This window comes from Spea bombifrons, chromosome 13, assembly GCF_027358695.1.
Source record: "Spea bombifrons isolate aSpeBom1 chromosome 13, aSpeBom1.2.pri, whole genome shotgun sequence".
Taxonomy (NCBI): domain Eukaryota; kingdom Metazoa; phylum Chordata; class Amphibia; order Anura; family Pelobatidae; genus Spea; species Spea bombifrons.
In genome coordinates this window covers 7679159-7695593 of record NC_071099.1, presented here as the reverse complement: position 1 = coordinate 7695593, position 16435 = coordinate 7679159, and the positions used below count along the sequence as shown (strand labels likewise).

At 42.5% G+C, this 16435-nt stretch overlaps 1 protein-coding gene across 1 annotated transcript in view; it reads left to right on the top strand.

Annotated features, from left to right (window-relative positions):
* CNTD1 (cyclin N-terminal domain containing 1) overlaps positions 1-16435 on the top strand; it is a 130231-nt gene that overhangs the window by 93200 nt on the left and 20596 nt on the right. Inside the window, exon 5 of the mRNA XM_053453805.1 lies at positions 9409-9553. Within this exon, the coding sequence (XP_053309780.1) occupies positions 9409-9553 (145 nt within the window). The remainder of the gene's footprint in view (positions 1-9408; positions 9554-16435) is intronic.

Below are 16435 nucleotides of genomic sequence, written 5' to 3'. Positions count from 1 at the left end.
CAAAGAAACAGCAGGATAAGCCTGTAAACACGTGATACAATTACCACTCCCTTGTGATCATCTCCACGCAGACTCAGAGAGAGAGAGAGAGAGGGAGAGAGAGAGAGAGTTGGCAGGACTTTATAAACACAATAAGTCCTCCTTCTACTGGACACTCCCCTGGTAACCTATCTTCTCCAGTGACCCTTAGAGACCAAGGTGATAGAAAAGGGAAAGGACATTGCACTGGGGGAGGGAGTGGAAGGTGACCAAATGTCCTAACTGATTTGCCATGTGCTCTGCAGAGAAGAATCTCCATTAATGTTTGAGACCACTTTAAGGTCTTGTATAGAGAGGCTTTGCCCATTGGATCTCTGCATCATAACACCATTTCACTTCATTGGCATACAGTTGGTTGTCAATCATGCCTTCCTTTTTACAAAGCCTAAATAATTACACTTACCTATGCATCCAATGCAGCGGCCACTGATGGGTTACATTTTTCCATTTCCTTTCCCTTCTTCCTCTATAAAAGAGGTTTCTTCTCCTTTAATGTTTTTCTGTCCTACCATAGAAAAGTGGTGTCTGGAGCTCAAGTATCATTCCCTGCTAGAGGTAAATGGCTTCCTTGAGGTTCATGAGTGCTATCCAGGTTAGATTGTAACTACTGTAATCTGTAGCTTCCTGGAACATCAGTCTCCAATGAACTGGTGTGTGCGTGTGTGGAACTTGTAACATCACGCATGTGACACCATCAGTGATGCTTGCATCAGTGAAGATAGCACACTTGAACTTCCGGAGAGTGGCAAGCGTATTCCTTTGCCACAATACTTGTTTTAGTAATGTATGTTTTAGCATTTTAATATTATGATATAAAATTGCAATAAATGCAAGGACTATATTTACATATATTTGAAAAGAATGTTTAAACTCATAACCAAGGAGATGTCTGGAAAAAGGAAAGCGCACATCAAAAACAAAACACCTGTCACGACCGGGGTACAGGTTCTGGATCCGCGCTGCAGAATCAGCGCCCTCTGGAGGAGAGAGGACGTACTGCCACCAGGCACAGGAGACAGGTAGTATATCACCAAAAATAATGAAAAGGTGGAACTCAGGAACAAAAATAAATAAATAATAACAACGGTTTCCGAGGGGTCAGGCAAAAGAGTAGTCGGGGTCACAAGCAAAGGTCAGGGCAGGCAGCGATACAACGGAGGTCAGGAATAAGCAGGAGTCAAAACCAGAAAGCTAAATCAGGAACAACGCTAGTGAAAGGCAAAAAGGCACTAACACAGGCAATGGTGTAGTGCCAAATGAGGGTTTAAATATCCCTCCAACAATAAGGATCCTCCTACCCTCCTAATTAGGGGGAGGAGAAAAAAGAATAAATGTCGCTTTAAGAACGACATGAATATTCATGAGATGAGCCTCGCGCGCCCCGGAATTATCCCGCGTACTCGCCGGGGACGCGCGTCTCGCAGGCGAACGGACTCGGCGGCTGCTCACCGCGACGGCACGAGCAGGGAGCCGGCTGCGCAGGCTGCGTCTCGGCGTCCCTGCCGGCAGCCCAACGGAGGAGGAGGTGGTAACAACACCTGATACATATGGCTTGTCAACAACCCATGACTGATAAATAAATAAAAACATTGCATCACTTGCATTAGAAAAGAGTCTGACAATGAGTAAGAGAGTCCTAGAAAATGTACAGTATCATATAATGTATTATTAAAAGAAATAATAAAATATGGTGGAAAATTGAAAAAAGTTACATTTATTTAAAAGTTTTTACTCATCTACAAAAGTTAAAGAAAAAAACATGTTTAATAGATTCTGATATTTGTCCTTTGTTTAGAAATACCTAATGTTTTTTGCAATTTATTTTTCTACCTGGGAGACTCAAAGCACTTTACAAATGTATAAACAGATATTACTAAACATAAATTAAGGGTTCCTGAGGGTCAGATCAGCTCACTGAATGCCTGAAAAAAGAGGTGGGTCTTTCATTTTTGGGGATTTTTTTTTTAAAGGTTTATCATGATGGTGCATATCTGATTGAGAGCAGTAAAGAGTTCCAGAGTATGGGGGTAGTGTGGCTAAATGCCCTGGAACCTGACTTTGTCTTTATTTTTGGCACTGACAGGAGGAATCCATTGGCTGAATGAAGAGAGTGAAATGGTATATAGGGTTTGAGGAGCTCTTTCGGGTACTGTGGCCCTTGATTGTTTAAGGCTTTGAAGGTCAGCATGCCAACTTTTAAGTGTCACTTTCAAAAGCAGGAAAAGCAGCAAATACATGTAAAGGAACAAAAAAAAAAAACAAAATAAGCAATAATAGTGCAGTTTATTTAACCTTTTACAGCAAGCAATGGAATGTTTCTTTATCCACTCACAAAAAAATCTGGATCACAGTTCATCAAAAACAGTTCCTTGATTCTACAAAAGATAATAAAAAACATCATCCAATGGCACAATATCACTGTACATATATAGTGAATTACAATTACAATATGTGTTGCACAATCCTATGTGCAAAAAATACAGAATAGCAGCCAACGAACAATTCCTCTACGCGTTTCCCTGGGATTAGCCAGCTTCTTTAGGAGGTAAATATTAATCCCAGTTTCTATCATTCCTAGCACTTCCATTACACTGCTTTTAAAGGCAAGAACCCTCCCACTTCCTGGTCACATGATTGTTGATAATATAAATATCCAAAATGTCCTCTATTGCCACGGTATAAACAAAGCCCTTCTCTGTGGCAAAATCATTTTTCCTCCTCTAGTTGCACCAATCTCAATCGGTTCTTCTGGAGGCAATGAAGAGGGGTGAAGTGGGGAAACAAACGTGGCGATGTTGCTGTGTCTAGCATTCACGTACGTGTAAGCCAATGCAACTGACAAAAGCTATGAGTTCCTACAAGAGAAAAGATCTTGGGCTGTCAATTCATCTTTTAGGCACTCTGACAAGCTGTTGGTAAGATAAGTCACCAATGCTTAATTATTCCATGTGACCTCAGTAGCAAGAGTCCGAAATTCAATAGCATAATCAGGTCAGACTACGAGAGCCCTGGTGTAATGAAAAAGAGGCTGGAAGAAACTGAGGCCTGACCTTATGACGGTAGTGACAAAGTCAGTATAATTGTTCACTAAGGGCATATTCCATTCCCAAAATTGAGAGGCCCAGGCCAGTGCTCTATCCGTGAAAAGGGAGACAATATATCCAACTTGAGCTCTATCGGAAGGAAACAAGTGAGGAGACATTTCAAAGTGCTTTGAGCCCTGCAGCCAGATGGATCGCCCCCATACTGGGGAGGAGGAGAAAGTCTCAACATCTGTTGGAGCACCAGTTCAGGTGGTGCGGAGGTTGCAACTACTGCAGGAGGCAGGTTATGTGAAGGATCAGTGCGGGCAAGGTGTCATGCCCACCTGGAAGTAGCACGGACTACACAGACGGAGCTTTGAATGCTGATTATCTATGTGAGCATATTGTTTTCTATTTTTTAATAAATTGTTATTCTTGCTTTTAAAACATCTCTTCCATTCGATTCCTGTATGTCCTGAGCTGATGCTCATGAAGAAGCTGTTACAAAACCGAACTGAACCCTTTTATTAGAGGTTGTATTAGAGTAGCTTTCTGCTACTTTAACCCCTTAATGACAATACTGTTTCTTACTCGTAGTATATTGTGGGACAATGGTTCTTTTAACATTTTTCAGTGTTGCTGTTTAGCTGTGATTTTCTTCTTTCTCATTTCGTGCTCCCACACATATTATATATTGTTTTTTTTCAAGACAAGCAGGGCTTTCTTATCTAATTTAGTATAAAAAAATGATAAAATATGGTGATTTTTTGTTAAAAAATTACTTTTTCTTACTTTTTAAACAAAACGCTCTTACTCATCTGCAAAAACTAATGAAAAAACCTGCTAAATAGATTGTATTATTTATCCTGAGTTTAGAAATACCCAATGGTTTTATGTTTTTTGCTTTTTTCTGCACGTTATGGGGCAATAAGTACCAGTAGCGTTTTGCTATTTCAAAACCATTATTTCCCCAAAGCTGGTCATTCTGCCCCATGTACTATTTGGGGTATCTTTGAAGCCGGCCAATGCAATTTACCCCATCAAACCATATATTTTTAAAAACTAGACACCCCAAGGTATGTCAAATGCTAATATTTTAACCATTTCCATGCTCTAGTTCTACCATCAGCCTTTGTCAAACTTTATGATAGTAAAAAAACGTATTTTTTTCACACACGTTGTACTCCAGGTATGAATTTACAGCTCCTGGTATATGTTACTGCCAAACAACACCCCAATATGTGTTCCACAACATCTCCTGAGCACAGTGATGCCCCAAATGTATGGGTTTGTTGGGTTATTTGGGAGGTAAAAGGCCACGTTTGTGAGGTGTGTATTTTTTTACCATTTAGACATCTGGTCCTACTACCCCCATGGGATTTGGGACATCTTTGAACCCGTCCAATTCAATTTATCCCATCAAATCATACATTTTGTAAAACTATACACCCTATTGGCATTTTTAATGCCAATATTTTAACTCTTTCCATGCGGGAATTCTTGTGAAGATAAAGAACTGTAGGACTTGCTCATAAAAAACTTTTTTTTTTTTTGGTGACAGTGGTGGAATTTTTACATGCTACCATATTTTTTTAATGATTTATTAATTATTTTTTTTTATTATTTTTTTTTTAAATTGTTTAATTTTTTTTTTTTTTTTTTACTAATTACACTGATTAGTGAGTTGGGGTCCATTGACCTTGCATGGTTGAATGCAGTACCTGGGGTAGGGGGGTTGATATCGAGGCATGTCAGCAACACAGTTTATGCTTAGGAAGCGATTCCGATTGCTTCCTAAGCTGTTTTAGCCGGGCGCCCATTTTTCTTGTGGGGAGGGCTTTCCTCCTCGGATCCACGGTCAGCCTCACTTGTGGCGATGCAGCTGTTTAACGGCAGCCCGTACATGTACGGGCTTCGTCGTTATCACGTTGCACTGCAAGCCCGCAAATGTACAGGCCTTGTAGTTAAGGGGTTAACAAACGTTTTTCAGTCCCCGGCGTTTATGGGTCGTTGGGAGTCTGAGCTGCGACTCACTTTCACGCAGCCTCAGTGGAAGAAGATCTGTGTTCTCAACCACCGCTGTTCCAGGAGTGCCAGAGATCAAGAAATGTCGTATGAGTTGTTGGCCCACTGGTACCGTCCTCCTGCGCTACTCTCTACCTACCGCCCAGATGTCCCTAACCTTTGTTGGCGGTGTGACACCACTCCGGGTTCCCTTCTCCACATCTGGTGGGAGTGTCCGAGTATTGTCCCTTTCTGGACTGCTATCCATTCTACGCTACACCGCTTCACGGACTTGGTCCCCCCTCTTACCCCAGAGTGTTTCCTCCTTTTCCATGTGCCCCAATCCATTAAGCACTTTCGGAAATCGGTACTCTGCCATCTACTGGTGGCTGCTAAGGCCTTAATCCCTTTGCACTGGGGTTGTCCTACTCCCCCCACGTTTGCCGAGTGGGTGCTCAGGGTGGAGCAGATACGTGTCCTGGATGAACTGAATCACATGGCTTCTGGGAGCATGGAGCGGTATCAGGCCACGTGGTTCTATTGGCTGTCTTTTGTGAGCGACCCTGTTATTCGTTCCTTGCTGGAGTGATCTGGGTTATGTGTGTTTCTGTTGTCCCCCTCCCACCTCTTTGTTCCTCCGTCTTTCTCTGTATTTGTGTTGTTGTCTTTATGTTCACCCTTTACTCTCTATCCTCTCCTTTTTATTTTTTCTCTCTCTTTCCTCTCTCTCTCCCCGCCCCTCTCCATTTCCTCTCCCTTATCCCCATTCCTACCCTGTCCCTTCCCTCCCTTGTCCCCCTTCCTGCCCCTTGCTACCTTTTTCCCTCGTCCGCCTCTTCCTTCTGGTTTGCCCTGCGCCTTTCTGCAGCATCTGGGCCCTTGACTTTGGGCTTTGCTGGGTACTATTGTAACGACTGTCTATTCTCGCTGTACGCTTAGATTTTTCATGTACCCGTCTCAATTGTCCACGAATACCGCAACTCTGATTTACCCTGTCATGTGCGAACAATAACCAACACAAACCGTATTTCCAGAATGTAGATCCTTGGTACTGTATGTGTTATTCAGTGTGATATTGTCATTGCACTTTATTATTGCTCTTCCTTTGTAGCGCGTTGGCGCACTGAACATCGCCTATTTTAATATTACCTGCCCCCCCTTTCCCTTTTTTCCTTTCTGTACCCCTCCCTGCGTTATTTGAAAATTACAATAATATCTGATTTACCCCAACAAACGTTTTTCAGTTTGAACAAACTGGGTTGTTCAATTCATTTGTCTCATAGAAGACATCATCCACAATTTGAATTTAAGTATATGTTTTTTACTTTTCAATTACACTTTATTCACATTGGTGTTACATTGAAACAATAGATTTATTCATTTTTTGAATACTGCACAGCTTTTTATTTATTCACTTTTATGATATATTTGTTATAAATTATTGACCGCTGCACTTTATCTACTTCAAAACTAATCCATGCGCTGGTCGAGCTGGGTCAGTACCAGAAGAACACAGAAACAAGGAGACTAAGAGCTTGGTCATAACAAGGCTGTGTCAGAACAGGTTAAATCCAAAGTATAGCAGGAGCAATAACACAGTCTTAAACTGACCCAGGATACTTGAATAATAAATGGCCCGTGTTAATATAGGCTGTAGGCACCGCAAACGACACAATGGAGGTCAGATGGGGTCACTCAAGGTCATAAACAGGGCCGGACTGGCCCACCGGGATACAAGGAAATTTCCCGGTGGGCCGCCAGGGCCGGACGGCCGGCAGACCGACATTCAAAACAGCTGCTGAGCGGCTGAAAGTGGGATTGACAGCCGCCTCCTCCAGTCTTAAAAGGGGTGGGGTGAAGAGCTGATGCATAGCCATTGGGCGGCGGGGTGTGTGCACACCGGCCCTTTTAATTTCATGAACGGCCTCCACCCGCTGCCCCCACCAGACACCAGGGAGTCAGAAGCAGTGGTAAGTCGGGGGGGGTTATATAGGGGCATAAGGCTTTTCTGGAGGCAGAGTGCCCCATGATATGCCTTTTAACCCCCTTTATCCCACTCTGCCTCCAGAAATGCCTTTTAACCCCCTATATGCCACTATATGCCAGAGTGGCATATAGGGGTATAAGGCATTTCTGTTGGCAGAGTGGAATATAGGGGGTATAAGGCATTTCTGGAGGCAGAGTATATATAAAAATAAATGGTTTGACGGGGGAAATTGCTTTGGCCTTCTTTAAAGATGTCCCAAATAGCACATGGAGGCAGAACTACCAGATTTAGAAAAGAAATGGATTTGAAATAGCAAAACGCTTGTAATTATTGCCCTATAACGTGCAGAAAAAAGCAAAAAAAAAAACCCCAAACATTGGGTATTTCTAAACTCAGGACAAATAGTATAATCTATTTAGCAAGTTTCTTTCATTCGTTTTTGAAGATGAGTACATAGTAAGAAAAAAGTGAGAAAAAGTCATTTAAAAAAAATCACCATATTTTATATATTTTTTTATAGTAAATTAGATGATATGATAAAAATAATGGTATCTAAAGAAGGTCCTGCCTGTGTGCACTAAATTACAGCTAAACAGCAACACTGCAAAAATGTAACAACAGACTTTGTCCCAAAGTGTACTAAAAGTAACAAGTAACAGTCTTGTCATTAAGGGGTTAATGGCAATACATATGGACCAAGGTCAGTTACACAACCTACCTGTCAGGCCAGATAATTTGAGTCACAGGACTTGGTGGTTGAAACATAAGATCTTGTTAAAACAAGGCATTAATCCAACAGTAGTAGAAACACTGTTCAAAGACTTTTGCCTCTCCGATAAAAAAATCTAGGTTTTATCAAAACAACATGTCAGGATTCGGCCCCAGCCATGCAAACTGCCAGGCGTGCCTCCCCTTTAAGAGGTCTGCCTAGAGTTGAACTCTTCTCCACAGCTTGCTGTTTTGTTTACTTGTGTGTCTGTATTTTATGTACCTTTGCCCTCTTTCCCTTTAACATCTGAGGATCTTGGTTCCGCTCTCCTCTCCCCATGTCCCGGTTGAGATTTCCTATCCTTGCTTAAAGGAGAAGCGTCTGAGGATCTCAGCTCCTCGCTCCATCTCCTGTGTTCCTTGCCTTGTTCCGTGTCCTTTGTGGCATCCTGTACTATGTATGTCTTGTCTGGTTATGTTTAGAATCCGTGTTTTGTGTATTTACGTTCAGCTGTGTTGATTATGCCATATTCATGCCTCCCTCACCTGAAGCCTATGTCATTACCACACCTAACCTAACCAACAGGCTTTATAACCCTGCCTCCCTCACCTGAATCATATGTCATTAACACACCTGACCTAATCAACAGGCTTTATATCCCTGCCTCTCAGTAACGGAGGTGCGAGTTCATTTAGTTATTTTGGAGCTATAGTTCTGACTCTGGACCTGTCTCTTGGTGGAGTGTGTGTCTATCACTGTGTTGCAATTAAAATGGTTTCTCTAATACAGTGTTTAATTAAAGTGATGGTGATGGAATCTCAACCTTGTTCTAAATCATTATCATTCAAAACAAGCTTTCTGGTCACAATCATTTCAGCCAAAAGAGAAAGTAAACTACAAACTTTATAATACCAGAAACTGTACATAGTGTTTCATGAAGACTCTTAGAACCATGACAAATGGTCTTAAAGTTCTTTCAAGTTATAACATCAACAAAGAAGTTATATTACATGATTCTTATCAACATCCTTCTACTCTGCTTCAAGAAAACATTGCATAGTCTGTATGCAAGAAGATGTTTGATTACGTATATACAAAGAATAAAGGAGTTTAGAAAGACTGAATATTTATTTATTTCATTTGTAGGACATGATAAAGGACATAAGTGGCAACACGTATTACACATACCATACTACATACTACAAAATGGCAGAAAAAACTCCCCAAATATTCTTAAAGCCTGTTCTACTAGAGCCACAGCAACATCATGGGCAGAGAAGGTTTCAGCTTCCATAGAAAATATATCTAAGACAGCATGGGGTAGTATTCATACTTGTATACATCATTATCACCTAGACATCTAAGCAACTGCAAAAGCAGCATTTGGAAGAAAGGCGCTTCAGGCAACTTAATAGGAGTCCACCCATTAACAATATTGCTTAACAACTTCTATCAGTGGCTGCTGCATTGGACATACATGAAGGGAGAATTTGACTTACTGATATATTATTTTCCTGTAGTCTGATTAGCAGCAAAGAATAGCCCTCCCAATACATTAAATTTTTTTGTTAACTCTCTAAACTGAAATACATACAAATTGCACGCTAATGCAGAAAGACCAGTTGATAATCTCTTCCAATTCACAGGACACAGTGGCTGCTCTCTTTCTTTGGAGCACTTACGTGACATGTGTTTGATGGTTCTGGATTTGGTTTATCTGGTGAGGAATCCTATATATGAGATGTTACTGGAAACATCTATGGGTATGCCAATGCCATCCAGGTTGCAGAGGTAAGTACCTAAACTGTATATGTAAGCTAATTACAATTTTTTCAGGCTTCACAATGTATGACTATTAATTTGTGATCAGTTATGTTTACACAAGCTACATGTTAAAGTTAATAGTTGAGAAACAGGTTCTACTTACTCAGAGTTTCCTTTCTTTGTTCATTCTACAGCAGTGTTGCTACTAGACTTGTGAAAACAAACACGAATAGTCCGTTTTCGTTGTTGAAACCAAATACCAAACAAATGAACATGGGGGCAGCTAAATGTACAGGAAGACGCACAAAATGAAGATTCTTCATTTCTTTCTTGTTCGTCTTCCTTTTCGTGGCGCGCCTGCCAATTTTTCAAAGGAGAGGAGAAACATTGATTGAGTGAGCTGATCTTCGTTTGTCCAATCAGCTCACTCTTGTGATATTATGCTGAGCAGAGCTTGCATGAGATCTATTCATTTTCGCTGTAACTGCTTTTCTAACACTGCTGTGCTGCATCACAGCTTTACAGATAGAGAGGAGAAATTATTATGTGTGAGATTCAGGGCCGGACTGGACCACCGGGATACCAGCCAACATTCAAAGCGACCGTAAGTGTGGTAAATTCAGTCCGGCTCTGAATGTTCAACACAGTGTAGCTGCAATGTAAGACACCCACTGAGCAGCTGCGAGCAAGACTCAAAGCGGCCATTGCGCGGCTGTCAGTCCCCCTCCACCGCCGCCATTGGGCGTCGCTGTGCGCTGACACTTAAGGGGGCGGGCTCACAGAAGTGTTCCTTGTGACAGGGGAAGGATTGTCACATCGTCGAGGAGAGCAGGACAAAAAAACCAAAAACACGAAAATGTAGGTACCGGTATTACCAAAATATAGTTAGGGGGTTAAAGGAAAGCAGACCCATATTCAAGGGAGGGGATTGCCTTCATTAAATTTTAAAATTAAATAATACATAAGGAGGGGGTGGCTTGGCTGTGGCCATCGCAAAATCAATATAATCAGGAGGTGTGTGGCTGGGGCAATACACATGGCAGTGGGGGCATCAACAATAGTGTTTTTCGGCATCACATTAACCAATACAAAAGTGTTAGGGGCATCAAGGGAGGGGGTTGGCTGGGGCATCACGTAAATCAATGCTAGGGGGGCAATACACAAGGGTGTAGGGGAATAAATTCACAAAGGGGTTGTGAGGGGAAGACAACAATCAATATTAAAGGGGAACATGGCTGGGGCATCAATACACAAGGCAAAAATACAATAGGGGGAGTTAATGACAAAGCAGTGTAGATTATAATCTTTTTTTTTACGCTTCAGTGTGGCAGAGGCTGTCCTGGTGTGTACGTCTGGGTGTCGGTGTGTGCACTGTACTTTGTGTAGGAATAAATTGAACAAATTAATTTTTTTACTTATCCAGAGATAAAACACCCTCCTGAATTTGTAGTCACTTCAGAGGACAAAACTTTCTAGGCCCAGAAATGAGTAAGAGCAAGAGAGGACCTTTTACATAAACATACTGGCAGACCACTTTGCACCATGAACTGTGTGCATTTAAAAAAATAATAATAATAATAATGTATCTAGGATGAGGTATTCATTGGATGATGCAGTTCTATAACACTTGTGGTGGTATTAATAGCCAAAAGTTTCTTAAAAGAATATCGTGGAGAATAATGTGATCACTGTTTTGTTCCACTGAATAAAATCTAAAATTGTTTGCAGTACCAAATGTTTTGATTCCATTATGTCTTTTAACACTTTTAGGGCCTTTTAACACGTTTGCTTTCTGGCATTTTAATACAAATAATGTGATAAAAAATAATGTTTTATAGCTATTTGTATGGCAAATAGTGTGACTCGGGTATGTATAGGGTGCGTGTGGGTATAAGAGCTCGACCGCCAGATAAACTATATGGGGCTGGTCTCCAAATGTTTCCAGGGCTGCTTTTCTTTCCCAGTCCGACCCTGGTGAGACTGGTAATAGCCTCAGCCTGCCATTTCTCACAGTGTATTCTTACTGAAGTAGGATTTTTTTTCAATGCTTTTGTGAAACTGTCTACTGTGTAGTGCTGTTGAGCTGACAGTTTGCTGCACACAGTGCCTCACTGCTATAATTCATTTTAGCTAGCTAAATTAGCTGTATTATATTAGCTTGGTGTGGTTGAGCCATTCGGTCAGGTAGAAGTTAATTCTACCACTACTACCCTTAAGCTTAAACTAGAAGTTGATTATTAATTATTTAACATAAGAAATCCCTAATAATTATTTTTAATTTCTGATATATGATAATGCATGTTACTGTGTGATATTACCTGGCTGGGCCTCTGATAAATGATAATGCATGTTACTGTGCGATATTACCTGGCTAGGGCTCTGATATAGATAATGCATGTTACTGTGTGATATTACCTGATATTACCTGATACCTCATATTATATGATAATGCATGTTGCAGAGAAATATTTTCAGCGTAAGTAGCATGGATTAGTACCAGTGTTAAGGCTGATCTGCCTTTGCTGTTGTATTAGATTAATTAAATTTTTTTAATAAATTGGTTTGGTTGAAATCAATGTGTTGGTTATTTTTAATATGCACGACTGTGCTGACAAAAATGAAGCGTGTTTTAAGTGGCGCAACATTGTAAAGATTGGTGTTGGTGAGTTCCGCAATAGCGATTTAAAAAAAAAAATATAGCGTCCCTCTTTCACATTTTGAAATGTTGGGAGGTATGAGTTAGTGTATTATAATAGTTAAACTTGCGTTAATAACACCATTTAGTGGCTTTAGGTAAACACTTTGGCAGACTGCACACAACAGCACAGTGCAGTTGTGCATAGTTTTTCATCTGTAGCACTGAAGGGAAACTTTTTCCTTTTCTTTCTTTCTTAGTTTTTTTTTATTCATATTTTTCTAAATTTCATTAATAAACTACCGTATTGGCTCGAATATAGGCCGCACTTTTTTCCCTCACTTTAAGTTTTTAAAGTGGGGGTGCGGCCTATATTCGGGGTCTAGCGCCCGACGCCCGGGACATGCAGTCCCGGGCGCCGGGCAGGCAGCGGGGTTAGGATACAGATCCCCCGCAGCGGTGCAGGGGACCCGTATCCTACTCCCCGATACGCTCAGACAGCCTCCCCTGCCAGCACTTCCCACGGGGGGGGTGCCGGCACGGGAGGTTGTCTAAGCGTTTTACCTCTGCCCACCCCCGACTTACCGGAGCAGACTCCCGGGTGTCTTGCGGGGCCGGTGGGAGACATCTCCGCAATACGCGTATGCAACTTCCGGTACCGGTACCGGAAGTTGCATACGCGTATTGCGTAGATGGCCCTCGCCGGCCCCGCAAGACACCCGGGAGTCTGCTCCGGTAAGTCGAGGGGGGGGGGCAGAGGAGGACAGTGGCAGCATATCTCGGGGAGGGAGGACAGTGGCAGCGGATCTCGGGGAGGGAGGACAGTGGCAGCGGATCTCGGGGAGGGAGGGCAGTGGCAGCGGATCTCGGGGAGGGAGGGAGGACAGTGGCAGCATATCTCGGGGAGGGAGGACAGTGGCAGCATATCTCGGGGAGGGAGGACAGAGTGGCAGGATGTTTTTTTGGTGCTTTTTTACAGAAAAAAAAATTTTCTTTAAAAAAGCACCAAACTTTTAGGGTGCGGCCTATATACGGGGGCGGCCTATATCCGAGCCAATACGGTATTTCCCCCCAGCCCCCTACTGTTAAACACAGCACAACATTTCAACATTCAACATTTCAAATTTGAAATGGCTCCTCCTTTTGGGACTAAGAAAAGGAGGGAGGGACAGGCTCCATCTACCACCACCACCAGCAGTTCTTCTATGATGCAGCCTTTGCGTCAGTCTAGTCGGACAAGTAGGTCGGTTGTGATTTGGAAAATCATTGCTTGAATGATCTACATCATCCAGGAAAGGAAAGGCACCAATAGAAGGCAGTAGTAGTGCTGCTAGGCCCACCAACTCTATGTTTTTTTACGGAAAGCCGAAAGCACAAGTATACCAACATCGAAGTTACAGGGTAGCACAACCAGTACTACTACTAGCCCAGTGAGTACAAATAAGTGCCTTTTGCCCCAGCAGCATCTTCCACGAGCAGTTTAGCAGCAAGACTGCCAGTGGTGTTCCCAATCCCAAACGATATGGTTCTTTCTCACAGAGACTTTTTGTAGATAATCAAATTGGGCCCAATTAGCCACTTCCCCTCCATGGTGTCAAGTGACTTGTTAGTGTTACAAGGTCTCAGGTGTGAATGGGGAGCAGGTGTGTTAAATTTGGTGTTATCGCTCTTACACTCTCTCATACTGGTCACTGGAAGTTCAACATGGCACCTCATGGCAAAGAACTCTCTGAGGATCTGAGAATTGTTGCTCTACATAAAGATGGCCTAGGCTATCAGAAGATTGGCAAGACCCTGAAACTTAGCTGCAGCAAGACCATACAGCGGTTTCACAGGACAGGTTCCACTCAGCACAGGCCTCGCCATGGTCAACCAAAGAATTTGAGTGCATGTGCTCAGCGTCATATCCAGAGATTGTCTTTGGGAAATACACATATAGAGTACTGCCAGCATTGCTGAAGAGGTTGAAGGGGTGGGGGGTCAGCCTGTCAGTGCTCAGACCACACGCCGCACACTGCATGAAATTGGTCTGCATGGCTGTTGTCCCAGAAGGAAGCCTTTTCTAGAGATGATGCACAAGAAAGCCTGCAAAAAGTTTGCTGAAGACAAGCAGACTAAGGACATGGATTACTGGAACCATGTACTGTGGTCCGTTGAGACCAAGATAAACTTATTTGGTTCAGATGGTGTCAAGCTTGTGTGGCGGCAACCAGGTGAGTTGCACAAAGACAAGTGTGTCTTGCCTACAGTCAAGCCTGGTGGTGGGAATGTCATGGTCTGGGTCTGCATGAGTTCTGCCGGCATTGGGGAGCATCAGTTCATTGAGGGAACCATGAATGCCAACATGTACCGTGACATACTGAAGCAGAGCATGATCCCCTCCCTTCGGAGACTGGGCCACAGGGCAGCATTCCAACATTATAACGACCCCAAACACACCTCCAAGACGACCACTGCCTTGCTAAAGAAGCTGAGGGTAAAGGTGATGGACTGGCCAAGCATGTCTCCAGACCTAAACCCTATTGAGCATCTGGGGGAGCGCAAGGTCCCTTATATCCACCAGCTCCGTGATGTGGCAATGTAGGAGTGGAAGAGGACTCCAGTGGCAACCTGTGAAGCTCTGGTGAACTCCATGCCCAAGAGGGTTAAGGTAGTGCTGGAAAATAATGGTGGCCACACAAAATATTGACACTTTGGGCCCAATTTGGACATTTCCACTTAGGGGTGTACTCACTTTTGTTGCCAAGGTTTAGACATTAATGGGTGTGTGTTGAGTTATTTTGATGGGAAAACCAAATTTACACTGTTAAACAGGCTGTACACTCACTCCTTTACATTGTAGCAGACGGTCATTTCTTCAGTCACATGAAAAGATATAATAAAATATTATTTTGTCCTGGTTCACTTCTGGTTCACTTCATACCTGATCGTGCCTTCAGTGTCTCTGTCTCCAGTAAAACATCCCCTCCCCCTCTCAGTCGAGCTCCCCCAAGGCTCAGTTCTAGGACCCCAAACTAATCTCATCCTTTGGCTTTCAATACCACCTGTATGCTGATGACACCCAATCTATTTATCCTCTCCTGATCTCTCTCCTTCTGTCTTAGATTGTGTCACTAACTGCCTCGCGTCTGTCTCTACCTGAATGTCTGCACATTTCCTGAAACTCAATCTCTCCAGAACTTCTCATATTCCCTCCCTCCAATGCTAAGATTCCCTCATCAGTTTCCCTTAATGTTAACGGTGCTTTCATCTCCCTGTCTCCTCATGCTCGCTGTCCTGGTGTCACCCTTGACTCTGGACTCTCGTTCAACCCCAACATTCAGTCTGTCTCTAAATCTCTCAAGACCCACTTCTTTTAGGATTCTTACAACATTGCGCATTAACGGCCTCCCATTTTCCTTTAGCTCACCTTTCCTAGTCCCTCTCCTGCAATACTGTGTAATACACCCTAACTCCCTCTTGATTGTAAATATGAGCAGGGCCCTCCTCACCTGTTGTTTCTGTAAGTAAAATTGTAAGGTTCTATACTACTTGTTATGGACATAACAAGTAGTATAGAACCTTACAATTTTACTTACAGAAACAACAAGTGAGGAGGGCCGTGCTCAGACAGTGTCTACCCACTGTACAGCGCTACGGAATTTGATGGCGCTGTATAAAACAATAAATAATAATAGTATGTATGCAGTTGTTTTGGTACTGGGGGCTGGTGTTGAAGTTAAGGTGGCGATGCAATAGGGGAGTAATTTGGTATCTCTGTTTCTCTTAGAATAGCTACTCAAAATGTTAAAGGCCCCCAAAATGTTCACCCCCCAAAAAAGAGGATGCCTCTATAAATTAATAATAGGAAGTAAAATAGATGTAATGTTAATACAGAAGACTCATTGGAAAGAACAGCCTTCACAAATTTGGATATTTGCTAAATACTTAAATATATTCTGCATGTTTTTTGGGTGAAAAGAAGAGAGAGAGGTTGCATTAATATTTTTGAGTAAGTTAAAACTGGAGCTAACATATGAGTTGACAGACCCAAATGGTAGATACCAAATTGTAATGATAAATTTAACAATGTGGTGTATACATTTTTAAATATACCGTATTTGCTTGATTATAAAACAAGTTTTTTTGTTCTGAAATGCTCTGAAAAATATCCCTTGTCTTATATCCAAGGCCGTCTTATAATCAGACCTCAAATAGAGGTCTGACTGTAAGACTAAGATCTAGATCCCCCGCAGCTCTGCAGGGTACCTGGATCCTCGTCTCTGGTAACCTTC